Source organism: Taudactylus pleione, unplaced genomic scaffold, assembly GCF_031769625.1.
Source record: "Taudactylus pleione unplaced genomic scaffold, aTauple2 ptg000205l, whole genome shotgun sequence".
NCBI classification, from domain to species: Eukaryota; Metazoa; Chordata; class Amphibia; order Anura; family Myobatrachidae; genus Taudactylus; species Taudactylus pleione.
The window spans coordinates 1108781-1136605 of NW_028284607.1; the positions used below are offsets into that span (position 1 = coordinate 1108781).

Below are 27825 nucleotides of genomic sequence, written 5' to 3' on the forward strand. Positions count from 1 at the left end.
TGCTGCTGATTTATACTGATATGGAGTCTCATTAACATTGCTCTTGAATGGACACACACTTTATCAATGGACATGAACTTTTATTACGTAGAGTAAATTTTGGGATATTTTTGATGACTGATAAATAAGCTTTTTTTCTTGATATATATATATATATATATATATATATATATATATATATATATATATATTCACTGTATATGTGTGTGTCTTGGAATAGGTTTTCCCTCTAGGTGCATTAAAAAAACAGGTACCAATTCATAATTTAGCATCCAAATCCAATCCTAAAGACAATTTTATTAAACAGACTCTAGAACATTCAAAAACCTTCATGATTCCTCAAAGACTGAGTCACAACAGGGCAGCTTGGTTTACCCCTTTAATAAACATTATCTTAACATCCGGCAGAATTACAGAAGAACGGGCTCATTTCCAACAGTTTAAAGGTTTTGTGTTTTTTTTTTCCTTTTCTTATATTTTATTTTCTTTGTGTTATAAACTGAAGGAGAACTTACCGAGTCCCACAAAGCACAGTGCAACATTGAAAGGAAAACTAAGAGCCGAATGTTCGACGATCCCCTCCCTTTTGGTAGGTCTGTATGGGCCAAAGTTATGTGATACCTTCCACGTCAGAAGTTCAGGAGACAAGTCTGACACTGAGAGGGTTTCTAATGGGAGGGGTGAAGACTAAAACCTAACACATAAGGGACCTTTACCAGGGAGTGTCCAAAGTGAATTGATGGGAACATCATTAGTAAAATAATAAAAAACAAAACAAACAAAACCCTGTGCAATGCTACACTTAAACTCTAAGGGGAAAGCAATTATGGTTTTGTGTGTTATTTATTTTTTAATACGGTAAACAAAAAGAATGAAACATTTCCTGTGATTAAGAATGGCAAAAATAGTGATTTTTGTTTTTACACAGAGAGCAGAACTGTACTCCCATTTTCACACTTTTTTTTTTAATCCTCCTCTAACAGTTTTAAGTAGAGTTTAGCAAAAGCTGCGGGTTGACGCTGCGCCTCTGTTCCGTGTTCCCGCGGAGTCCTGCCTCATGTGTGTATTTTCAGGGTAAGGAGAAGGAAGGGATTCTGAACTCACTGACTCCAATTCTTCAGTTGCGCTTTTTGAATTTGTGTTTGTTTTTTTGTGTGTTTTCCGTTGGCGCTTGGCCTCAAATTCTAGTCCACAGGTCGCTTCTCTCCGTATTTCTTTGTAAACTCTTCAGCATTCTTACAGAATTTTTTACGGTCCTTTGAGTATTCTTCAGCTAGGTCCGCACGCAAGGGGTGCTCGGGTTGGGGATCGTTGACCAGGGCAATGAGAGACTGGATTACTGGGTGGGAAAAGAAAAAATAGCGTAAACCGATTGAATATTAATAGTAGCAGAGGAGTCTTCTAGCATTACACTTGCTTAAAGCTTCCCTTTTTGCTAATCATCTAGTTATATCAGACTAGTGTTCACTCTAGCTCCGGCGCGAGGCAGGGCACCGGAGCTAGAGAGGGCATGTTCGTGCGCGCGCCGCAGGCGTCCGAGAAGGGGGCGTGGTCATCGAAAAGGGGGCGTGTCTATAAGACACGTCCCCTTGTCGTCACTCTTGGGGGCGTGCCCGGCACTTACGGACATGCCGGGCAGCCCCCAAGCCCTGCAGACAGGGAGAATAGATGCCGGGCGCATGCGCCCGGCGTCTATTCTCCGGCGGTGACCGGGTCACCGCACATTTCTTCACCCTCGGGACACTGCGACCCGCGAGTGAAGACAGTTCCCGCAGGCTGTTAGGGCAGGGCGCTTTTTGCCCTCCTTCTGGAGAGCAGGGCGCTTTTTGCCTTCCAGAAAGAGGGCAGGGAGCCGCGCCCCGCTAAAACAGCCTAGCGGGAACGCTATCAGACAATCTTTATAGTTACACTCTTAAATATAGAATTTCCACTTCATGTAACTAGTCAATTTTAAAAACACTGCATCCTTCCCATGTACATCTTAGATGATATTACTAAGAATTATTCAAAGTGGTTCAGTACTTCTATTTTTTTTTAACCCATCATTATGAATAAGTACCTAGGGGGTGGAATTAAATTAGACGCGAATAAGCGAAAATTTTATGTTGGAGAAGTTTTCACACAATTCACGTGTTTTGGTGCGATATTTTCACATCTGCTCTATGCGCACTCACGTTTTTCACACTATCCAATAACAAAAGTGACCCGAAAACGCATTCTCAAGAAAACGGTTAATGGAGTAACAAAGTGAAAAGTATAGGTGAATTTGGGGAAATCTGTCTGTACAGCTTAAATTAGATAACCGACATAGGAAATCATAAAAATGTATAGGAGGTAAAAAACTACCGCAATCACACCAGAAGGCAGCCTAAAAAAACAATTACAGGTCTACCCCAGACCTAGAGGTATAATAATATAAAGAAAAACTTGTGGATAAAAAGGTTTTTACGGCGCTATCTGAGATCTAGTGCAGGAAAATATCGAACATATAAGGTGAGGTAACTCCACTGATAACGTGTCTCCTTATGAAAGTGTGGAGAAATATCAAGTTTGGTCTGTTATGTGTTCAGTTGAGCATGAATCAATCAATATAACCTCCAAGTCAATATTGAAAAAACATGCTAATTTATTACAACACAGAACAACATATAGACAATCAAAATTTCATAAATGATAAAATAAATGTCTGCCGGGGGCTATTTTACCAGATGGTAGAAGTAAATGGGGGTTGGTAATAATTGCAGATAGGTAGTCCAGATCTCCTAAAGTCTGCGCACCCTTCCTTCTAGCAAACTGGTGTGAATAGCCCCTCTTTCCTCCTTCCTGCCGGGCATTTACTACTACCATCAGGTAAAATAGCCACTCGGCAGACATTTGATCATTTATGAAATTTTGATTGTCTATATCTTATTCTGTGTTGTAATAAATTAGGATGTTTTTTCAATATTGACTTGGAGGTTATATTGATTCATGCACAAATGAACACATAACAGACCAAACATTTTGATATTTCTCCACACTTTCATAAGTAGACACGTTATCAGTGGAGTTACCTCACCTTATTTTTCTTGACATAGGAAATCAATTTAGAAGTGTATTAGTGGCCCTAATAAAATTATTTGGTGTTCTTAAATTGTGTCAAATGGCTGCTTAGTTGTATAAGTGTGGAAAAAATGATAAAAAGTTAGTAAAAAAAAGGGCACTTTTTATTTTTTTTTTTAAAATACACCTGGTGCAGCAACCTGTAATGTTTAAAAGATATGTCCCATCGATAGAGCCTCCCAAAATACCAGACCCACTACTTTAAACCCATTTTCCAACACTTTTTTCACCCCAAAATTCATGTAATTATTGGCCAAATTAAGGTAATTAATAATTTCTTTTTGCCTAATGTATCATTAGGGAGGAGTGTCCAAGGGTTTCTGAACCAAGTCCCAACTTTTTTAGACAAAAATGGGGAATTTGCACAACGTTTCACCGGCTCGGAGATGGTGAAAACAGTTTGCTGTTTTTTTGTTTATGGAGTTTTCACACATGCGAAAACTTCAGCAATAGGATTGCACGATACGCATTTTTGTGCAAAAAGGTTCACACCTGCGAAAAGTTTTCGCGGCTAACTGAATCCGGCCCCTAATGTGATAAACACTTAACATTCAAAAACATTACACATGCATGTGTGAATACAGATTCTGGAGACAAAGATCATATGTTAGTACAAACCACAGTGGTAAGATTACTTACTAGAATAAGAATACACAAACCTACTTGGGATATAAAGTATCACCACTGTAAATGATAAGATTAGAGTAGGCCTGGCCAACCTCTGGCTCTCCAGATGTTGTGAAACTTCAAGTTCCAGCATACCCTCTCACCGATCAGCTGGTTAAGCATACTGGGACTTGTAGTTTCACAACAGCGGAAGAGCCACAAATTGGCCAGTACTGGATAGGAGGGTAGCCAGGAATTCCATCACCATATAAAATTGCCGACATCTGTACGCAGTATGCTCACATACATGTATCCAAAGTATATTTACAACAAAGGAGCAGAAAAATATGTTATTCTTTACAAGAATTGTTCCTAGTGATAATCAATACATTCGGTTGTCATTACAGATCGTTAACCACACGCACTTCCAGTTATTTATCCCAATTTATAACTAGCTGTTTCCCATCTATATAAGGATTACAAACAGGCCATAGCACTCAAACAAAAAGAAGTACACATTTTATTTTGGGGGTTACTGGACAGGACAAGCAGCAGCTGAGGCACTGGAGGGGGCGGAGAAGTGTATAGATGGTGGCTGGGCTGGCAGTATTGGATCCAATATACTACAGTTGATATATCTCTATACAAAAACGTACATATTGTGGGAGGTAACTGGATTGAACATACAAACCTCACTCAGACCTCGGCTGCAAAAAGATCTAATCCGCTATTAATACTTTACATCAGTATTGCATTTATAAAAGTGAATGCTAGTTAGCAAAAGATCGTTATCATCGATTTACTAATGTAGAGATTGAAAAGTTACTTGGATAGTGTCTCCTCACTTACGAAAATGGAGGGACTTCCCAGTTATATTGTGTAACAAGCCCAACACAGGATTCACAATGGGTTACAGAGTATTCACATTGTATTCAGAGACTGGTTTTTCTGAGGACACAAGACTCCCGTGCAAAGGTTTGGAAATAGTGGCTTCTATAGAAGTATTGATGTACTTTTTTGGTTGAAGAGAAAACATATTTTCTGTTATACCTCCTTAATGTTCAGATTAAAGTACCTTACAAAAGCACCATATGCAGACACACAGTCAGTCAATCTTACCTTGGTCAGTTTTGGTTGCTGGTTTCCAGTTTTCAGCGCTGATCACTGGCAAGCATACCTGGCCTTTCTCATCAATATTCGGGTGATAGATTTTGGTTTTAAATGTTATCTTGGGTGGTTTGAATGGGTATTCAGCAGGGAAGTTAATTTCAATCCGAAATGCTCCTTTGTCATATGGAGGATTGTCCTTGTACAATAGAGAGGATGAGAGGATTACCATGGGAACAGTGTATGCATTACAATACAGATAGTTTTGTGGGACAGAAATTTGAAATATCAAAACTATCTACTGCTTAACTGCGAGGATAACCAAAAAGTAAAAAAAAAAAGTACAGTGTCCATTTAAAATGTTATAAAAAGGTTTTAGAAGCCATTGTGTTCTCCAACATATGGACGTACACAGAATCCATGAGATCTCAGCACCCAGACCCATGTAAAAACTATGTAAGCAGTACTATTTGTAATATCACATGCAAGGACACAACAACTTTAAGGTACACAGTGGATACATTTAGAAATCAAGAACATCACATCTTGAAGCCAACTGGACCATTGAATAAACCAAGTACAAGATATACCCAACACTAGGGTTTTCAATTATATAAAAATGTTTGGAAATGTATGTATTTTTGGAATGTGCCTCAAAGATTTCCAGAATCACTACCTGCAGCATTATGTTCATAATATTCTGCTGTTAGCCAGGATATGCATTGCCAGGCATTGGATGTTAATTTACAAAGCTGGATGGGCTTGGTTAATTCCACATTTGCTGATTCACATACAGCCATGGCCAAAAGTTGAGAATGACACAAGTATTGGTTTTCACAAAGTCTGCTGCTTCAGTTTTTATGATGGCAATTTGTATATACTCCAGAATGTCATGAAGAGTGATCAGATGAATTGCAATTAATTGCAAAGACCCTCTTTGCCATGACAATAAACTTAATCCCAAAAACAAAATTTCCACTGCATTTCAGCCCTGCCATAAAAGGACCAGCTGACATCATGTCAGTGATTCTCTGGTTAACACAGGTGAGAGTGTTGATGAGGACAAGGCTGGAGATCAGTCATGCAGATTGAGTTAGAATAACAGACTGGAAGCTTTCAAAGGAGGGGTGGAGCTTGAAATCACTGTTCTTCCTCTGTTAACCATGGTTACCTACAAGGAAACATGTGCAGTCATCATTGATTTGCACAAAAAGGGCTTCACAGGCAAGGATATTGCACCTCAATCAACCATTTATCGGATCAACAAGAACTTCAAGGAGAGAGGTTCAAATAGTTGTGAAGAAGGCATCAGGGCGCCCAAGAACGTCCAGCAAGCGCCAAAACGGTCTCCTAGTTGATTCAGCTGCAGGATCGGGGCACCACCAGTGCAGAGCTTGCTCAGGAATGGCAGAAGCCAGGTGTGAGTGCATCTTCACGCACAGTGAGGCGAACACTTTTGGAGGATGGCCTGGTGTCAAGAAGGGCAGCTAAGAAGCCACTTCTCTCCAGGAAAAACATCAGGGACAGACTGATATTCTGCAAAAGGTACAGGGATTGGACTGCTGAGTACTGGGTAAAGTTATTTTCTCTGATGAAGCTCCTTTCAGATTGTTTGGGGAATCTGGAAAAACGCTTGTCCGGAGAAAGAAAGGTGAATGCTACCATCAGTCCTGTGTCACGCCAACAGTAAAGCATCCTGACACCATTCATGCGTGGGGTTGCTTCTCAGTCAACGGAGTGGGCTCACTCACAATTTTGTTTAAGTACACAGCCATTAATAAAGAATGGTACAAAAACATCCTCCAAGAGCAACTTCTCTCAACCATCCAAGAACAGTTTGATGACAAACAATGCCTTTTCCAGCATGATGGAGCACCTTGCCATAAGGCAAAGGTGATAACGAAGTGGCTCTGGGAACAAAACATCAAAATTTTGGGTCCATGGCCAGGAAACTCCCCAGACCTTAATCCCATTGAGAACTTGTGGTCAATCCTCAAGAGGCGGGTGGACAAACAAAAACCCACAAATTCTGACAAACTCCAACCATTAATTAGGCAAGAATTTGATTGACAGCATGCCAGGGCAAATTGCAGAGGTCTTGAAAAAGTAAGGTCAACACTGCAAATATTGTCAATAAAAGACTTTGACACTTATGAAATGCTTCTAATTTTACTTCAGTATACCATAGTAACATCTGACAAAAAGGTCTAAAAACATTGAAGCAGCAAACTTTGTGAAAACCAATTTTGTGTCACTCTCAAAACTTTTGGCCATGGCTGTATACCAGCAGACAGTGTCTACTTAATTTTTAATGGTCTGGAGTCTCTGGCAAAATTCTAGCTACGTCTTGGAGTGAGAAACTTCTATTGCATTGTCTGTGTCCCACGGGTGCTCATAACAATTTCCAGACTTCCATCCCTGTGCTCCTACCACATTTCTTGTTGCAAATGAATAAGCTATAGGCAGAAACGTAGGCGTTTTTATTTTATCTAGGTGTACCTTATGTGCTGGGCTATTATGTTTGAGGATCTCAGCAGACCGCTATTCCAATTTTTACGTCTAGTGTTTGCTTTTGCTTTTTAGTGTATGTCTATTTGAATAGATTTACCATAATATTTTAATAAAAATACCCCCCAAAAAATTATTTTTGGAAACAATGAATTGGCATTTGGCGAGCACTATTAAGGAATTAGAAATATGTTATTTGCTAGGTTGTGAGTAATGTGTATACTATTATGAGCAAACTCAGAGCGGCCCTCTTTGACTGCTCTCATATTTTCAACACATGGTTCACACCCAAATTATGTCAATCCCCTTTCCTTTAAGACATCTCCTATCCCGTTCCACCAGACCATAACCCAATATATCTTATGGAGACTGACAAGAGAGTTCTGGGAGAAGACGGGATTGTGAAGGAAGAGGTGAGAAACTATGGGATAGCTACTGAACTAGGAGCTCTTTAGGCAGATTTGCCATTTTTGAAACTAGATATTATGGAAAAGATTTGTCTCCAACCATTTTACCTTCCATTACAGTCTATTTATTTATAGATTGTTCCATACACTATAATGCAAACTGTGGAGAGACACAAGGACAGTTATGAAAGCGGATGTGTAAAACAATCCTGCAATCGAGAGCAACCAAACGTTTATATGTTCATCTGAAAACTGTAGAATTATATGCACATTACAGGACCTTTTCGCACCATAACTTGAGCACTGGTATTCACAGATGTTATGTATGTTGCAAAATGTCCAGATGGTACACTTATATAATTTATGTCTCTGTAAAAAATAAGAGTTACGGTATAACATACTTTTCTTAACTCTCTTTCTTCGAGGTTCACAGGGTCCACAGGAACTACCTTTGGGTATGTAGTTGGAGTAATCCATTGCACCAAACAGCTACAGCTGTCAAGCTCCCAGATTGCACAGGACCTCCTCCCTATATACCCCGCCCCCAGCCACAGTCATTCAGTTTGTAAACAAGCCTAACGGTAAGAGACGGAAAGTGGAGAAGGAAGTACAACGTACACAAGAAACACTCTCACAACGAAGAGGGAATCAGTGACACAAAAAGAAAGGAACAGATCCCAACTGAGGCCAGGTGCATCAGGGTGGGTGTCCTGTGGACCCTATGAACCTCGAAGAAAAAAAAAAAAAAAGAGTTAACTAAAGGTATGTTATACCATAACTCATTTTCCTGGACCCGTACCTGGGGACCTTGTGGTTGTGACGTGATGCCATGAGGTCTACGATGGTAGTCCCCACTTGTCCACGAGGAGCTGAAAGACGTCCGGATGAAAAGCCCATTCTCCGGCATGTATGTTGTGACTACTTAGAAAGTCCGCTTCCCAGTTGAGGATTCCTGGGATGAATATTGCAGAGATTGCTGGAAGATGGCATTCTGCCTAAATCAGAAAGTTCGCCACTTCCCTCATGGCTGCCGAACTTCGTGTGCCTCCCTGATGGTTGATGTAGGCCACTGCGGTTGCGTTGTCGGACTGAATCTGTACAGGTCTGCCCTGAAGGAGGCCCTGCATCAGAATGAACGCCCTGTGCACAGCACGAAACTCCAAAATATTTATGGGCAGGTGACTTTCCTGACCTGAAAGGTGTGATGACCTGTCAACGCACCCCATCCTCGCAGACATGCATCCATGGTGAGGAGTACCCAATCTGGGATCCATAGTGGGCGACCCTTGTCTAAATGAGTCATCTGCAGTGACCATGCAAGGGAGAGGCGGACCTCTGGCGAGCCTTTATCAGATGATACTGACCATCCCAATGAGACAGAATCCATCGTTGCAGGGATCTGGAATGGAACTGGGCATAAGCCACCATGTCGAAGGTGGATACCATGGACCCCACTACCTGCATTGCTAAGTGAACTCTCTCTGATTGCGGAGCAGTTTATGTACCGTAATTGCAGGGCAGCAATCTCCACTGGTAGAAGAATCCTTTGCCCCAAGGAATCCAGCAGCGCCCTCAAATGTATCATCTGCTAAGTTGGAGAAAGAGAAAACTTTTTCCAATTGGTTATCCAGCTGTGCTCTTGTAGACCAGCAATGGTCATTTGGAGATGGTGTTGTAAAACCTCCGGAGATTGCACCAATATCAAAAGGTCATCCAAGTATGGTAGTATCCTGACTCCTTGTCATCTGAGATGAGCCGCTATGACTGCCATTATCTTGGTGAACACTCGAGAGGCTGTGTTGTAAAACTTCCGGTGGACAGCCAGAATCGCAGAGCTTGAAATTGTTACTGTTGCTGACCCCTAGCAAACCTCAGAAACCTATGGTGGAATAGTGCAATAGGTACATGCCGATATGCATCCTGTATGTCCAGGGAACCCTGAAAACCCCAGATTCTATTGCCAGTCTGATTGCCCGCATGGTCACCATAGGAAACTCTGGTCATAGATAGAACCTGATGAGGGAGTTTTACCAACAACCTTCTGGGGATTGCACTCCTAATGCACTCTCCTTGCAGGAGAGGGAAAAAAGACATTAGTCCTTCTTGGACTCTGGAACAGCTTGTCCAGAGTGTTCCCCCATAAGCTCAGTGAGTTATTCAAATTGAGGTAATCCAGCCTAAATCACCTTCTGGCATCTGAACACCAGGGTTTATTAGGCTTTAGGAGCCGGTACTTCATGTTCTATAATGAGGACTGAATTAACCGCCCCTGCTAGAGAGGAACATCCACTGATGAATTACCCTCCTCCTCTCCGAGATAGGTCCAGAAGGAGAAAACCTGTGTATCCTCTGCCCCCTCAGATGAGATGTCAGAATCTGAAAGCAGGGTGACCGAGACGACATAACTCTTCATCCAAGAAGGATGTATGGGAAGAAGAAACCTAGCAGGCTGTAACCACTGTGGGAATCCCAATGGCAGGCAGTGAGGGGGGCTGACAAGCGGTCCACTAACCGTCATAACCTGAGACCAGGAGGACATACAAGGTGACCCCTGAACAGGTGCTGGCGAGGTGGACTGTTGTGGTGGATAACAAATACACAGTCCCTCCTGTATGAAATCCTGAGCGCCTTACTGCACAGGATTTACATGAAACCTGCACAGAGACACAGTCTCCTGTTTACCTTTGCAAGTAACTTACAACAAGTATAGTGTTAACAATGCAATGTGACCGCCTTCACAGATAAAAATAAATGTGAAGTGCTCTCTAACCCCTATACACCAGGTAGTTGGGGATTAGGAAAAAATTTTTTATATTTTATTCCTGCCCCTCCTCCACAGCAGAGTTAGCATAAGTCACATAAAATGCATATAATATATTTGCAAAAGGCCATTAAAATCCACTACCTAAATATCTAAGTTTGGTAGGATCTACATGCATATAAACACATTTGCAAGAGGGCACTATCACATTGGTAGGATATAAGTACAATGCACACAAATATACTTACAAATTTGCACTGAATCAGCTTATACAAACCAAACAGTTGGTAGGATTCTAGTGCTATATACCTTGATCCTAGAAGAAAAGGTATACCATATATACTCGAGTATAAGACGACCTTTTCAGCACATTTTTTGTGCTGAAAAAGTACCCCCTCGGCTTATACTCGAGTGAAGTGTAGCGCTGACCGGACGGAGTTCGGTCAGCGCTACATAGCACAAACACACAGCCGCCGGAGCCGCTGAGTCAGACTGGGGGGACGGGGGGGGGGGGGGGGGGGGGGGGACTACAGGGGGCACTACCAGGGGCACTAAAAGGGGGGGATTACCACTGGGGGAACTACCAGGGGAGGATTACTACAGGGGGCACTACCAGGGGGGGATTACTACAGGGGGCACTACCAGGGGGGGGATTACTACAGGGGGCACTGACAGGGGGAATTACCACTGGGTGCACTACCAGGAGGGATTACTACTGGGGGCACTAACAGCTGCTGCCATTTCCCACACTAGGCTTATACTCGAGTCAATAAGTTTTCCCAGTTTTTGGGGGTAAAAGTAGGTACCTCGGCTTATATTCGGGCCTGCTTATACTCGAGTATATACGGTATACAGAGAGAGATCAAATTTCCCCCGCCAGTAAACACTCCACTGCAGCTGAGCTTCTCCCACTAGTTATACCCCTTTCAGACATACGAACCGGGAAATTTTCTGCTCAGACCCGGGAATTTCTCCTGTGCAAAATCCTGGGTATTTGGTCGAGACCCCCCTTTCCCACTACAGCTTCTATCTGGGAAATTCCCGGGTAGACCCCTTTCAGATATAAGCAGAATTTTACTGCTTACCTGCCACTCCTCTGCCGTCTACTCCTCCTAGCCTATCCCCTCTCCGACTGTCGCTGATGATGATGTCATCAAAGTGCTGCCGGCAAATCAAAATGCAGCATTTTTTTTTTATTTTATTAAATTAATCGTTGTATTTCTCTAATTGCCCTGGTGGTCCAGCAGGAGTGCGGGTGGCCCGCTATGGCTGAGACGAGTCGGAGGTCTCCAGCGCAGGCGGGTGTCCCCGAGGTCCGGCTGGGGTCCTGTGTCGCTGACTCGATCTACAGCGACACAGCCACCGGTGCGGGGGGTGGTGAGTGGCAGCGCTGAGCGTCCCATCTGCTGAGCAGTGGTAAACGGTTAACCATACTCTGCGCATGGGAGGCATATACAGTACATAGCAGGACGTAACTGCTGCGGGAACTCCATTGTGCAGGAGCTGGTGTACTGGGTTGGTGCGGTAGCTGTCTCCTATAACAGGTTGTACCAAACCATCCTGCACGAAATCCTGAGCCAACAGGCCAGATGAACAGGATTTATATGATACCAGCACATGGGCTCAGCCTCCTGGTTATCCTTAACCTTAGACATACAAGGTATAAATGCAATGTGACAGTCTTCACAAGCAAATGTGAAAAGACAATGAAAGGCCCCACACACCTGAACAGAGGGATGAGGAAAAACACAGTGAGAGATATATCTAACAGTAACAAATACAGCAGCTAGCATTTAAGTCACATACAATGCATATATAAATTCAAAGGCAAATGGGTTCCTACACCGGAAGCCAGGACTGCAGCCAGGACTGCAACAAGCGAGGAACCTCCTTACCTGGTCATCTCCTTGGATCAGATTGCAGTCCGGGCCCCAGCGTCGCTGCTAGCTAAGCTTCGCTGAGAACCGCCGAAATCCCCAAGGCCCGTTCAGGAGCTGGCATTTTGGAATCAGTGGAAGTAGTAGGAGTCAGTACTACGCATCCAAAAGGATACTCAACCGAGTATATAAAAAACTAAGGTAAATAAAAAAAAAAAAAAAAGCCGAGGACTGCCTAAGCAGTCCCGCTGTTATAACAGGTGCGCGTGAATACTTGCCGAGCACCAAACAAAAAAACTGAATGCCTGCGGCTGGGGGCAGGGTATATAGGGAGGAGGTCCTGTGCATGCTGGGAGCTTGAAAGCTGTAGCTGTTTGGTGCAATGAATTACTCCAACTACATACCCTAAGGTAGTTCCTGTGAACCCTATGAAACCCGAAGAAGAAAATATAAAATAACTCTTAGTGGCCTATTTAATAAAGCTCTATGGCACCTCTCATGATACCACAATCCCCATAAATGCCAATGGGGGCTGCAGTCTCTTTCAATTAAGCTTTTCAGAGATTAATCCCCAAATAGTTACAACCATCTTGATATGGTATAAGCCACTGTAACATATAAGCTGCAATATCGCATTTTCCTTACTGGAGAGGGATCTTTGATAGCTTACACTTGCATGTAAATGTTTGGGGCTATATTGTGATTCTTAATAAATAAGCCTTTTAATATTTTACTCGCCTTTTACAGCATATTATCTAGGAACATAACAGTGACATACAGTAAGTGTCAGAATCTAGTTATAATACTTATAGTACTCACGCAGTGACAGTTTTTACCAATGGAAAACTCTACCTTGTATGTATGTTACCCGAGGATGCAGATTAATGGTGGTATTAGATTAACAGCAAGTAATAGCAGGAATATGATGCTTTCAATGTTTTATTTAATTTGGCTCCCAAGATCAAGCAAACGTTTAGTCTACTATATAAGACACAAACATTACCACAGAACGCATAGCTGATTGGCAGTTTCCTAAACATATTAAGACAACAGGGGTTTCCATACTCAGGAAACGTTATTGTTCAAGCATATTCAATTATATTTTCGGCTCTTGGTCAGATCTGCGGTGTAAAGACAACGGAATCAAACGCACAAACCTGCACTTCATTGTTGTCATTGTAAAGGGTAAGGAAATACATAAGCCAGGGCTAGAACACTCTCTCAAGATGGAGCTTCCCCTTTAACACACAGAGGATTAAGTAGTGGGTTGGTTACGGGATGCTGGCACTGAGAATCCAGACGCCGGCATCCGGCCTGGGTGAAAATACAGACACCGGCCGGTAAGTACCCGAACCCTACCCTTAAACCTAAAGCAGCAGCCTAACCCTTCCCCTAACCCCAATACTTACATGGGGATGCGGGCGGTCTGGATGCTGGGGCCGGGATGCCAACTGCATCCCTAAGTAGTGTGAGAATATATACAATGCTTTACACATTGTTGCTGCCTGTTTATTAACACTTCTGAGTTTCAATTTTCATTACAACAAAGAGAAACTTTCACCGAGGGTTTTAGTATACAATATATATATTTCTAGTATTTATCTGTAAAAAGCAATATTATCTCCCCAAATTTATTGGAATAAGCTACATTACCCTCTACCTAAGGGCATAGATGTCACAATGAGATCAAGAGAGACAGGGGCTCTGGCCTACTGACTGAAATGCCTCTGTTTCATATGCTACGGCTATACATAGGCAGTGATTATCGCTATATCCCGGGGGGCATTTCGGCACCTACACAAGGTTGCCCTGCTTCACTCACATAAACAAATGTCCAACACTGTATTCAGATAAAATAAAGTCTTCCACATTTTAGGGGATGCCCCTTAGTGTTTCCATGACATTCCTGGTTCACTACGACAAGCTACATGGGAACATTAAAGTGCATGACTATGTAATGCGTGATTTTAGCAAGGGAGACATGGGGATATCCAGAGCACAGAAATCAGAATCAGTGAACAGGTAAGTACAACAGACGATCTGTAGAACTACGGTGATGACAGTCTGGGCAATACGCAACAACTTAAGAGCTGTATTCAATTTGAGCCGAGCAGTGATACTTTTTCGTGTCCTGGCCTACTTTGCCTGTTTTGTAGGCGGAACAGTATTGCGGGTGTGCCCGCTTTACACCGTATTCAATTTGAAAGTACGCGAAAACGGGACCCAGCGAAGCTTGAACAGGTGTAATTGTCAGATTTAGGGGAAATAAGCCTGAAACCCCCCAAAAGATGCTCTGACATGGGGGTTCCCAATGGTACCCCCCGATTTTGCTTGGTGAAGGTATTTGGTCTTTTTAAACGGCCTTAATAGCTGCTAAATAGTGTTTTTCTATACGTGGTGCAGAATAGTATTCAGGAATATTTTTTCCAGAAAGTAACTTATCCCAGCAAATTTGGGGTACTTGAAAATGTGGGTCAGCATATTTAAAAGTTGCTAAAGTGAAGTTGAAATCATCGTGAAAAATTCACCTGCCGCAAGCACCTGCAATCAAAAAAACACTTGGGGCATACTTGGGGGGCCCCCCCAGAGTCAAGTTCGCTAGTTTTTAACTTTGTACCCAAACATTTTTTTTCACCCCCTTTTTTAAAGTCATTTTTTGGGGTGTCCTTAAGTGTTTTTTAAAAAAAATTTGACACAGTTTACCTTTGGGGGGTTCCCGCAACGTTGCACCCCAAAACCCCAATTCTGCACTTTTTTTCGCCTAGTACATTGCATTGACTATCCGCCTAGGCGGAAAGTCTTTCATATTGAATACGGGGTAAAAGCAAAACAGGCGAAAATTACGTCATCGTCGAAAAAGTATCGCGGATCCGGACTTTTTGCCTCAAATTGAATACGGGCCTAAGTTGGAAAAACTCTTAAGAATTTATGTTTGCAAATGTGAATAGACTATGACTCAAATACTTTTTTTTTTTAATCAAGCATAAAAGGTCCGCACTACAAAGACTGCACACCATATACAGTGACTAGTCAGAGCACATCATAAACAAGAGAAAGCTGCTCGTGTCCAACCAACAGATTTGAGAAGCACTTGTGGGACCATCTACCTCCATTTTGAAAGGAAAAAAAAGAAATAAAAAAAAAAAGAAGAGGTTTGTAAGATGACTGTCACAAACAGAAATGTAACTGTAGTGATTTCTTTTGCAATTCCCTCACCATAGCACAATGGAGGTGAGACAATTCTTACTTAATAGGCCCCAGACATTAGGCACGAAATGTCAATATGAAGCCATAGGCAGATTAAAAATAACTAAAGTAAGCGTATATGGGAAAAAATATTGATATAGGCAGTTTTAAATACTATTGAAACTTTTATATTTTATCTGATATTTATATTGACACTTCTGCATACTCACTGGAACGATGAGCCCCTGCCAGGTCAGTAGATTAGCTTCATCAACCTGGATATTACGAAAATTTTTCATCCCAGATTTGCGGATCTCTTCAAGCTCCTGAAAAAGAGTGGATGTGAAGTCAGCTATGGCCCAAATTACATGTGATAGGCCTCATGTACTAAAACTAGTCCTTTATATAAGTGTCCACCATGTGCAATTTCATCACAGTATTCTCTATAACCACCATAAAAAACAATGCTTAGCACGGTTGCAGCACTCAGAAAACATTAACATCTTAAAGAATTATATTACGCCAAATATATATGTCAATAAAGTTGTTCTATTCAAATTTAAAGCAACATTTTGCCTAAAATATATTTTCTTGGTATAATAAATGAAGCTATACTAATACATGCACCAAATGCTACATCCACTTACAGGGATGAAGTGTTGCAGCAGTGATAATACAGGACTATGCCCATCATATGATGGGGCTCAAAAAGAATCATGTTCAAAAAACATCCCCCGCAGCTGCAGCAGTACCTCAAATATGTGCATATTAGGCTATGCTACTGTGAGCATCACAACCTGAATTTTAACGGAAATTAGCAGCAATATACTAAACCAAAGGATAGTGCACAATAGTGGAATGATGGTATAAAGCTGGCCACACACACAGCGATATTTTACCCGATCTGGCCGATTCCGACGCATTGGAACGACAGACCGGGTAAAATATGGCCAAATCGTGAGTCCCCACTCACTATCACGATGCACGTCCCCGCAGGTCGCACGTCGCATCTTCAGATCTGCCGTGCTGTAGGGCAGATCTGACAATCTCAAGTCAGGATGCACTGGAGTAGTTAGGAGGCACATGTGATCGTGTGTCACATTGGCAGCTTTTTCATACCAAATCGTGTGCAGGACTGCCAGGGAGCTCCCGAGGACAGTTCAGGGGGAAATCGTGTACATCGGCTGATCGGTAACACATCGCTATGTGTGGGAACCTTTAAGGTGAGAATTGAGGAAAACCATAAGTTTACATTGAAGTGATAAGGTTCTGGATTTGGATGTAATACCAGTTAGAGAGGGATCAGTGATATACAAGCTTTGTATAATACCAGAGTCAGTCTTCTTACACTAACCACATTCTGACCAGAGCTCCTAGCAGCAGCCGCTTCTGGTCACAAGTCATCATAATCTTGTCTTCACTTCCGCACTTTGTGACAGTAAAAGCTAAGGGCTGATTAGCCACCAGAAATTAAGAATCATGGAACAGATTAACCCCTATGTTTTCTGTCAGTGCACTTCATCAGTGGTGATAATCTGTCTCACAGCAAAACATTAACCATTAATGTGAAGATGCCAATTATTTAATTCAGCTTGGACTACCTAAAAGGGAAGTATAGTCTATGAAGTATATTACATTGTCATATTATACTATGGTTAGGTGCACACCGTCTATGCAAAAAGCATAAAAATACAAAAAATAACATTTATAGTATTCTCATAAGAGGGTATCACCATGTTTGAACATAACATGAATTTTACTATAAAAATTTACAATAAGAATATACTGAAAACAGACATTGGTATAAGAAAAAGCATGTGTCATGATTAGATCACAGTATAAAAAAAAAAAAACTATTGTATACAATTTGTAAGCTAATTAGGCTACCACAATTATTTACAGGTCTCTCAGTACGGTTTCCCTTCTTACCACCCGGGTAACTTCAAGCCAGCTTTCCAACATCAGTAATGCCCATCACAATCTTTGAAACACAGCTGGATGTGTTTCTTCACATTAAATGCTGATTTCATCAGAGGCCACTGCTACTTATCATGACTGGCAGAATATTAGTAACGATGAGAATTAGTACATACAGATATACAAGGATTGCATATCAAATTAATCAGTGCAGTCTCCTGAAGAGTTTTTTGCATCCCATTGCAACTAAGGCCCGTATTCAATTAGACGAAAAAAGCCGTTTTCCGCGAAAAAGTATCGCGGATGACGTCATTTCGCCAGCTGGCAACTTATCTCCATATTCAATTCAAAAAGACTTTTCGTGTACGTGGAAAGTCAATGCAATGTAATAGGCGGAAAAGTTGTGCCTCTGAAAGCAGGCGGAAAAAAGAACAGAATTGCAGATTTGGGGTGCAAACATCGGGAACTCAGCACCCTTGGGACAGCCCCCAAAGGATAACTGTGTCAAAAAAATGCCAATAAAAAAAATGAACACCCCAAAAAAGCTCTTTGAAAAAGGAGGCGAAAAAGTACAAAGGTGGGGTAAAACATAAAAAGTAGTGAAAGACTTTTGGGGATCTGCAAGTATGTGGGAGGTGTTTTTTTGATTGCAGGTGCTTGCTGAAGGTGCGTTTTTCAAATTTTTTTTTAAAACTTCACTTTAGCAATTTTAAACCATGCTAGCACCCATTTTCAAGTACCACAAATTTGACAGGACTACTTATTTCCCCCCCAAAAAAACAGCTTTATGCTATTCTTCACCACATGTGCAAAGACGCTATTTAGAAGCAATTTACAACACTGAAGTACCGAAAATACATTTATTAGGGCTATTCGGGGGTATCTATATTGATCTCCAATGTTTGTGCTTCTTTTGGGGGGTGTCAGGTGGATTTCCCCAATTTTTGGACAGCACTTTCCACTTGTTCAAGTATCGCCAGGATGTGTTTTCGCGTCCTTTGGAATTGAATGTGGACGAATAGCGGGGGAGTGCCCGATAAGTTTTCGATTATGAAACACGCAATGTAGGCGGAAAGTCGTACAGGCGAAACTTGTCCGACTATTCGCGGCTAATTGAACACGGGCCTACGCTGCATTTTCGGGTGAAAAAGTCACTTAGCGAAAGCCTGGCAGCTCACTAGCTCTAGGCATCTCGTGGCATATTGAGGCTAGGTGTGGGAGGACAAATCTGTATAAAGTGCACCGATTAGGACTTTTAATAAGTACATACTTTGCCTCTACTACATGGCACTTAAGTTTACATTTGCAAGGCACTTTGGGGGGAATTCAATTGTTTTTTTGGGCGTCTTAAGTAATGGGTATCTCTCAATTGTTTGTCTGATAGATGCCCATTAGCTGCGGCAGACATTTTTTCTGAGTCTCCTGAGATGCAAAAAATGTGTGCAAAGTCCGCAGTTTGGACACCCAAACCATGAGTTTAGTCGGTTTAGCAGTTTTAAGCATCTAAACCAGGTTCTTCTGGGTATGTTAAACACCAATGGGTAATATAGTTAGGGGAAATGGGAACTGGAAAAATTTACGCACTGACTATTAGTAGTAGAACATAATGTAATAGTGCCAATAGTGAGACATGCCGGGCAGTGGAGGTGCTCACTAGAGTAAATAGCTGTATTTGACGAAAAAGGAAAAGAAAAACTCTATTTTGTGAGCACTCGTAATAAAGATGAAATATTTTAAAACATATATATTTTATTCTGACTAGATTAAAAGTGAAGTCTCTGTATAAAAGGACAAAAGACAAAAGATATAACATATTACATAAGACAACCCAAATGGGAAAAAAACTTACGGATATGTTTATTACAATCTATACATACATAGCGCAAACACAGACACCCTCCCAAGGACGCGCGTTTCGCAGAGCTGCTTCCTCCGTGAACAAGCCTTACTGGCGAAACACGCGTCGGCGGGAGGGTGTGTTTGCGCTACACAGGACACCCGGACTATCAGTTTGTATACATCTATTTTACCTACATGTTCATTTGGGTGATTGCTTCCTTGATGTATTGGGGACATGATTAATCGCTGTGCGGCGATTATCCCCGTTATATGTATGGGATATTGCTGTATCACCTTGCTGGGCATTATGTATTAAACACTGCACGGTAAGATAGATATTTGACACTTGCTATAGTTTTTTTTGCTCTGACATCTTATTCCCACTTATTATAAGACAGATAGATATTGGGGATTCCTCTCATATTTTATACTATATCTGTTATTTATAGGTGGGATTATTTTTGCATGTCCTTATTTATTGATTAATTTTTAGCCATGCTATTCATGTATCTAGGTTTTTATATTACATATGTGCCTCTATATACCATAAGCCTATGGCATGGATACTCTATCATATAGAATTGATCTATATCCCACATGTACTATCAGTCCAGGATTATGTTTTCTGTTATTAGGCAAGAGATGCCCTTTGTGGTAATATCATGCTTTTTGGACTACTGATAGATTCACATATATAGGATGATGAAACAGTAGGTTTATATTAGTCTATGCTAATTCTATTCTTCTCTATCCATTCTATTAGCTGATGACAATCTCATTTAAAGTAACTCTCTCATTGGGGGTCCAATGCTATATGCAAGACCCTCAACAGCAGAAGCGAAATATTGAGTAACGTTGCGGTTACACTGTTGTTTCTAGGGGTTCACTACTGCTCCTGGATGATCTCTCACTCTTCATTGATGGCTAATAGCTAAGTGAGGAGAAGTAAAATTATAGGTGGCAGTACTTTTTCCCGACCGTCCTGATATTTCATTCTTATGAGGAGTTAAATCATACAAACTGGAATTTATTCAATTGTGCCATTGTAGCAATATATGGTTTATATCATTGCTTTAAATTTTCGGCGCTTGTATAACTAATTGATTTAAACTATGCCTACATAGGTTACATGTGGAGGTGACAAATCTTCCTGCTACCCTGATGGGATATATATATATATATATATATATATATTTTTTTTTTTTAGATGGGTTATTGAACTCAACTACTTATGTATGTATAGATTGTAATAAACATATCCGTCAGATTTTTTCCCATTTGGGTTGTCTTATGTTATATGTTTCCCATTTGGGTTGTCTTATGTTATATGTTTTGTCTTTTGTCCTTTTATACAGAGACTTATATTTTATTCTGAATAGATTAAAAGTTATGTTTTAAAATATTTCATCTTTATTACGAGTGCTCACAAAATAGAGTTTTTCTTTTCCTTTTTCTCCAAACACCAATGGGTGTCTATCGGAGAAACAATTGAATTGCTCCGATAGACGCCCATTAGATAAGATGCCCCAAAAAAACAATTGAATTCCCCAGTGTGTCTAAAAAAAACTAAAATAAATAAATATCTGCCTAGTTAACTGACTAGGCTTCTTTGCCAGTTACAGTTGTCAATAGTTTACAAGTTATGTTCAACAGGTTTTATAATGTGATTTAATCAGGACACATGCATTTTCGTATATACAGAATTTGTTTTAAATGCCTTCATGTAATATTTTTATTATAATTGGGAAATGATGTATTAAACTTGTTGCAATTACTAACAGTGTTGCACTATATGGAGCATATTTAATTAGGTGCAAGTCCACCAAAAGTCTCAGAACTGCTGTGTTTTCCCCACAGATTTGAGATTTTTGGTGTTCAATTGGGTGAGAGAATTTTTTTTTTCTTCTCGCAGCTTCAGAGCGCTGTCCTCCTCCTCCGCTTCCCCAAAATGCTGGTCTTCTGCAGCTGTGCTCGAGAGATTATGAGAGTATTTTAAGTGTGTGTGAGACTCCGTCAGTGTGTGTGCGTGATCCCAGTTTCTGTGTGTCTTTGTTAGCAGCAGGAACTACATCTCCCATAAGCCCCCTTCTCCTACGAGCATCCTTCCTCCGCAACGGGACTGACAAATTAGCCTGGCACCAACAGAAGGGGGGCAAACAGGGAGGGTGAAAGACCATAGTAGTGGCCGGAAAACATCGGGAAGTGGCCGGTGTTCTGTGCCCCATCTTTTTTTTTTCTCCCACGTTGGATATTGCCCAGAAATAATTTTGCGTTCATTTTTTTAAATTGAATTCTGCAGGTATCAGGAGCGAGCATACCCACGGTAATTTAAAATTGGGCATGAGGTCACTTTGATTTTTTGCAGGCAAAATCCAGCACCTAATTGAATATGCCCCTATATGTCCAACTTTCTCCTTTTAATCACAACCATATGTGACCTTGTTGGGTGAGATAAAAACAGAAGAAGATCTCAATGAACTTGTTGATAAGCCTTGAAAACATATACCTAAAGTAATCTAAAGTGATCTATTCTGCCTGAAGACTCCTTCTGAATCTGGAAAAAGGATACACTTTTCATAATTGTAAACATACAGGGTGTATATATTTTAGCGTTATAAACTATTGACTGTATAAATTTTTTACAGATCCCAAAATTTTAATTTCTTATCACCGCTATTTTCGGCAATAAGAAATTAAATACCTTCCAAATGTACCAATACACACGCAGACAGGGGCTCTGAAAAAAAACTGTTACTTGCGATGTATTCGGAGTGAAGAGACTGCATCAGGACTCCTGCACATGCGCGGTCTACTGAATACGCATGTGCGATGGCCACTGCCGGGGAGGGTTTAAAGAGGAACCCTCTTCTGGTAATGTTTGCGAAATGTAGCAAATAGGCTACTATAAAATAATGCCATCTGGAGATGGAGTTACCTAATCAGAGCCAAGCTCTGGAATAGCTTGGTTAATCTGTCATTGCAGCCCCCATAAAAACCTATGGGGGCTGCGACTGCTCTCGGAAATGGAGGGACCATAGCAGATGTCTCTGACCTCCATGGTACATTCAGGAGATACTTAACATTTGCAGGTACCACTCGAAAAAGTCTGTCTTTGGGCTATATCCTGCAAATTTTATTTGATAAATAGCCTCGTAAAACAGGGAAAATGGGTTAAGTAGATATGAAGTAAACAATAAATAAATACATTTATATACAGTATGTATATATATATATATATATATATATATATATATACACACACACACACACACTATATAATATATATATATATGCAGCACAGATGGTGTCATGGTTAGCATGAATGCCTAATGCCTCACAGCACTGAGGTCGTGGGTTTGATTCCTGCCATGGCCCTAACTGTGTGGAGTTTGTATATTCTCCCTGTGTTTGCGTGGGTTTCCTCCCACACTCCAAAAATATACTGCTAGGCTAATTGGTTCCTGATAAATGAACCCTAGTTTGTGTGTGTGTATGTATGTGATAGGGGGCAGGGACTGATGTGAATGACCAAATATTCTCTGTAAAGCGCTGCGGAATATGTGTGCGCTATATAAATAACTGGTAATAAATATATACACATACATATAAAATAGTGAAATTACTTCATACAATATTTACATCTAGTGTATGTAGAAAATTGGGATAATTTTGGATACATTCTTCATATTTACATTAATAAAAAATAAAAAAAATCAGCCTTAATTATGAAGGTGACAAATAATTACTCTAACATGAAACAATTAGTTTGGTGTGAAGTTCTCAATAATAAACAGGCCCATAATCTAAAATCTGTACATACCTTTAATTAAATAAAGGTTCATCATCACTTAGTGGGAGGTATCATATCCTAAAACCAATTACAGATAAAACAATCATCCATGTTTACACTGTAACATGCAATGATATGGAAAATTATTTCCTCTTCAATAATGAATTTTTTTTTTATTTTTTTTTACAGAAAAAAGGGCTGTGCGATGGGGTCACCTGTAGCCCCCTCGCTTACAAACATTTTAATTTTTAAGCTGGAAGAGACATTGTTTTTGTCCAAGGAGAGTTTTTGTCCATATGTGGTCTATTATACAAGATATATAAACGACATTTTGATTTTATGGTCCGGCTCTGAAGTGGCATTTCATGAAGCTATGACCAAAGTTAATACTGCACATGAGCAGATTAAATTCACGTATGAGATCAGTAGTTCTTCTGTTCACTATCTGGATGTGGTACTTGAATGGACTGGAGACCACTTGAACACACAAATTTTTCATAAACCAACCGATTGCAAAACGGCTTGGCATGCAGGGAGTCATCATCCGATATCCCTAAAAAGAGGATTGCCTTATTCTGAATTCTTACGAATCAGAAGGATCACCAAAGATGAGCATATAGCTAAAGAAGAAATAGAGAAGATGAAAATTAAATACATGGAGAGGGGATACAATCCGAGAGACCTGGATAAAGCCATACATAAAGTGATGGTGAAATCCAGAGAAGATTTGAAAATTGCCAAAGTAAAAACTAATAAACTAGCTGGGTCTATGCTTTTCAAAGACTTTAATACATCTAGTCATGTCATTGACAAAGCAGCCAAGCAACTATGGCAATTAATCAATACAGATCCAGCAATCAAACCCTTGAAAAATTCCAAACTAACGATGGGGTACAAACCAGGCAAAAACCTTAAAGAGTGCATTGTACATAACGATATAGGAGATATGAAAAGTAATCTGACCCATCAGCATTTTCTGAGGAAGAAGCCTGGCTGCTATAAATGCACAGGCTGCACAACATGCAGTTACTTGGAAACTGGCTATTTCTTTACCCATCCTCGTTCAGACAAAAAGTTCCCGATGAGGCATGTATTGACCTGCACCAGCCGTTTCGTAGTGTATATGATCACGTGCCCATGTGGCTTAGCCTATGACGGCAAGACAACACGCACCTTTCCGAGAAAGAATGGCGCAACATAGATCGGCAATTCGCCAGGCACTAGAAGGCAAAATAATTGGCCAACCGGTTCCCCGACATTTCACCCAGTTTAAACATCCCCTTGCTACATTGAAATAATATATGAGATATGGTAAGAACTTACCTTTGTTATCTCTATTTCTAATAAGTTCATAGGGTTCCACAGGATACCTTGGGGTATAGGTGATGACGTCAGGCATCAGGCACCATAGAGTTAAGTTTTCAGCCTCCCAGGATGCACTAGGGTCCCCCTCCAATACCCCGCCCCCGAGCCAAGGCATCTCAGTTACGGACCAAGCCATAGGCCGGAGGAGGAGAAGGAAGAGAGAAGAAAGATCTGGACACACACAAGAATCACATTCTCACTAGAGGGAGATGGAAAAACCGGTGACCAGAGTAAAGGCCATCTGCAGCACAGGTGCGACAGGGCGGGAGTCCTGTGGAACCCTATGGACTTCGTAGAAATAGAGATAAAGGTAAGTTCTTACCATATCTCATATTTTCTACATCAGGGTCCATAGGGTATCCACAGGATACCTTGGGGATGTCCCAAAGCAGTATACTTCAAGGGTGGGGACGCTCCTGTGCTGAAAGGTGTCAAAAGCGTAATACGTCACAAAGGTATGGACAGAAGATCACGTGGCAGCCTTGCAGATCTGGACTGCAGAGGCACCACGTCGAGCTGCCCACGAAGGACCCACAGACCTAGTGGAATGTGCCCTCACAGAGGATGGAACCGGAAGGGCTTCATGAAGATAAGCTTTTGAAATAGCCATACGAATCCAACCTGCCAAAGATTGCTTTGAAGCAGGCCAACCCTTTTTACGGAAGCCATATAGAGGACAAACAAGGTGTCCGATTTCCGAAAAGAAGAAGTGCGGTCAACATAAATCCTTAAGGCCCGCACAACGTCCAAAGTAGCCTCACCCACTGAAAGATCAGGTGAGTTAAAAGCCGGAACAACGATTTCCTCGATGTGGTAACTTGAAACCACTTTAAGAAGGAATCCAGGACGAGTGCGCAGCACCACCCTGTTCCTATGAAAAATCAGAACAGGGGGTCTACAGGAAAGAGCCCCTAAGTCAGAAACACGTCTGGCCGAAGCAATGGCAAGAAGGAATATTGTTTTAGCTGTAAGCCATTTAAGGTCCACTGAGCCCAGTGGTTCAAACGGCGGTCCCTGGAGAGCTCTCAGGACCACAGCCAAATCCCAAGGAGCCACCGGTGGAACAAAAGGTGGCTGAATTCGAAGAACACCTTGCATAAAGGTGCGCACATCAGGGAGCGCAGCAATCCTACGATGGAACCAGACTGACAGGGCAGACACCAGCACTTTCAGAGAAGCAAGGCGAAGCCCATGGTCTAGGCCCGCCTGTAGGAAAGCCAACACTCTAGAGAGGCGGAACTCCCGAGGGGCATAACCTCTAGGTCGACACCACTGGAAGAACGTATGCCACACACGATGGTATATTCTTGCAGAGGATGGCTTCCGAGCTCTTAGCATGGTTTGCACCATAGAGTCGGAAAACCCTCTGGACCTCAACATGGCCGTCTCAACAGCCACGCCGTCAAATACAGCCGAGCCAGGTCCGGGTGAAGACAAGGATCCTGTGATAGCAGGTCCGGTCGCAGTGGCAACCGCAGAGGAATGTCCACGGACAGACTCTGGAGGTCCGAGAACCAGTGCCGCATGGGCCACGCGGGAGCTATCAACAGGAGTGTACCCCCTTCCTGTTTGAATTTCCGGATTACCCGCGGAAGAAGGGAAAATGGAGGAAAGAGATAGGCAAACTGGAACGTCCACTGGACAGACAGAGCATCCACCAGAGACGCCTTTTCATCTCTTGTTCGAGACCCGTACACCGGCAACTTGTTGTTGTCCCGGGACGCCATGAGGTCTATCTCTAGAAGACCCCACCGATCCACCAGAAGTTGAAAGACGTACTGATGCAAAGACCATTCTCCCGGATGTACGTACTGCCGACTGAGAAAATCCGCTTCCCAGTTGAGGACTCCCGGGATGAATACTGCTGATATAGCCGGGAGATTGCGCTCCGCCCAGACCAGGATGTGGGACACCTCTGCGAGTGCCGCCCGACTTCGGGTTCCTCCTTGTCGATTTATGTAGGCCACGGTGGTGGCGTTGTCCAACTGGACCTGCACGGGGTGACCTTGGAGAAACCGATTTGCCTGCTGGAGAGCATTGAAAACCGCGCAGAGTTCCAAGATGTTTATTGGAAGTTCCTTTTCTGCCTGAGTCCACCTGCCCTGGAACAAGTGTGGACCCGTGACAGCTCCCCAGCCCCTGAGACTGGCGTCCGTTGTCAACAGGACCCAGTTCGCCACCCAAAATGGGCGACCCTTGTTGAGGTGAGTAATCTGCAACCACCAGGCTAGAGAGGGGCGAACCTTCGGAGTGAGCACCATCGTCTGGGACCTTAAGACTCTGAGGCAGTCCATTCCATTTGGACAGGATCAATTTCTGCAGAGGTCTGGAGTGAAACTGGGCATATTCCACCATGTCGAATACTGACACCATGGAGCCCAGCAACCTCATCGCCGAGTGCAGAGACACTCGGCGACACTGTAGACAACTGCGCACCCTCAACAGCAAAGCAGAGATCTTTTCCACCATCACAAAGATCCGCTGCTGCCTGGAGACCAACAAGGCCCCGAGGTGCAGGATCCTCTGAGACGGGATCAGGGTGGACTTCTGCCAGTTTATCAACCAGCCGTGACGGTGCACTAAGCACTGCAATCGTCAGCTCCAGATGGCGTAGTTGCAGCTCTGGAGACCCTGCCAACAACAGAAGGTCGTCCAGATACGGTAACAATTGGACTCCCTGCATCTGCAGGTGAACCGCCATGACCTTGGTGAACACATGGTGCTGGCGCCAGGCCAAAAGCGTCCGGAATTGGAAGTGATCTGCGGATTGCAAACCTGAGGAATTGCCGATGGTGCAAAAGAATAGGGACATGCAGGTAGGCGTCCTGGATGTCCAATGACACCATGTAATCCCCAGGTTCCAGCGCCAGAATGATGGACAGTAGGGTCTCAATCCGAAACAGAGGCACCCTCAAGGACTTGTTGAGTGCCTTGAGGTTGAGTATTGGACAGTACGACCCATTGGGTTTCTGCACTAAAAATAGATTCTAATAGAAACACTGGCCCCTCTGGGAGAATGGAACAGGCACTATAACTTCAGCGTGGAGCATAGTGTGCAAAACCTTCCGCAGTTCCAAGGCTTTGTTCCGGTCTAATGGAAGGCCTGTGGTGAAGAACCGGGATGGGGGCCTGTGTCGAAAGGAGAGGGCATACCTGTGAGAAACCACCTCGTGAACCCAATTGTCTGTCGTCGTTATCGACCAACACTGGGCGAATTGAAGCAGGCGGCCTCCCACTTTGGAATCCCCCAAAGGGAGGCCCAGACCGTCAGGCAGCAGGTTTGTCATCTGACTCTGGTACTCCAGGCCTGTTTCCTGGGCTTGGCCGAAAGGACGACATACCAGAACTTGAAGGGACCGC

General features: G+C 42.3%; 1 protein-coding gene across 2 annotated transcripts in view; it reads right to left on the minus strand.

The window, feature by feature from the left end:
• Window positions 1–366: 366 nt before the first annotated feature.
• The window catches only part of UBE2L3 (ubiquitin conjugating enzyme E2 L3), a 49101-nt gene continuing 21642 nt past the window's right edge, over window positions 367–27825 (minus strand). For both annotated transcript variants that reach the window (XM_088477830.1, XM_088477831.1), the window contains exons 2-4: window positions 15785–15880; window positions 4828–5014; window positions 367–1339 (exon numbers count right to left, since the gene is read on the minus strand). In XM_088477830.1, coding sequence (XP_088333956.1) covers window positions 1185–1339; window positions 4828–5014; window positions 15785–15880 — 438 coding nt within the window. In that variant the 3' untranslated portion in view covers window positions 367–1184. The remainder of the gene's footprint in view (window positions 1340–4827; window positions 5015–15784; window positions 15881–27825) is intronic.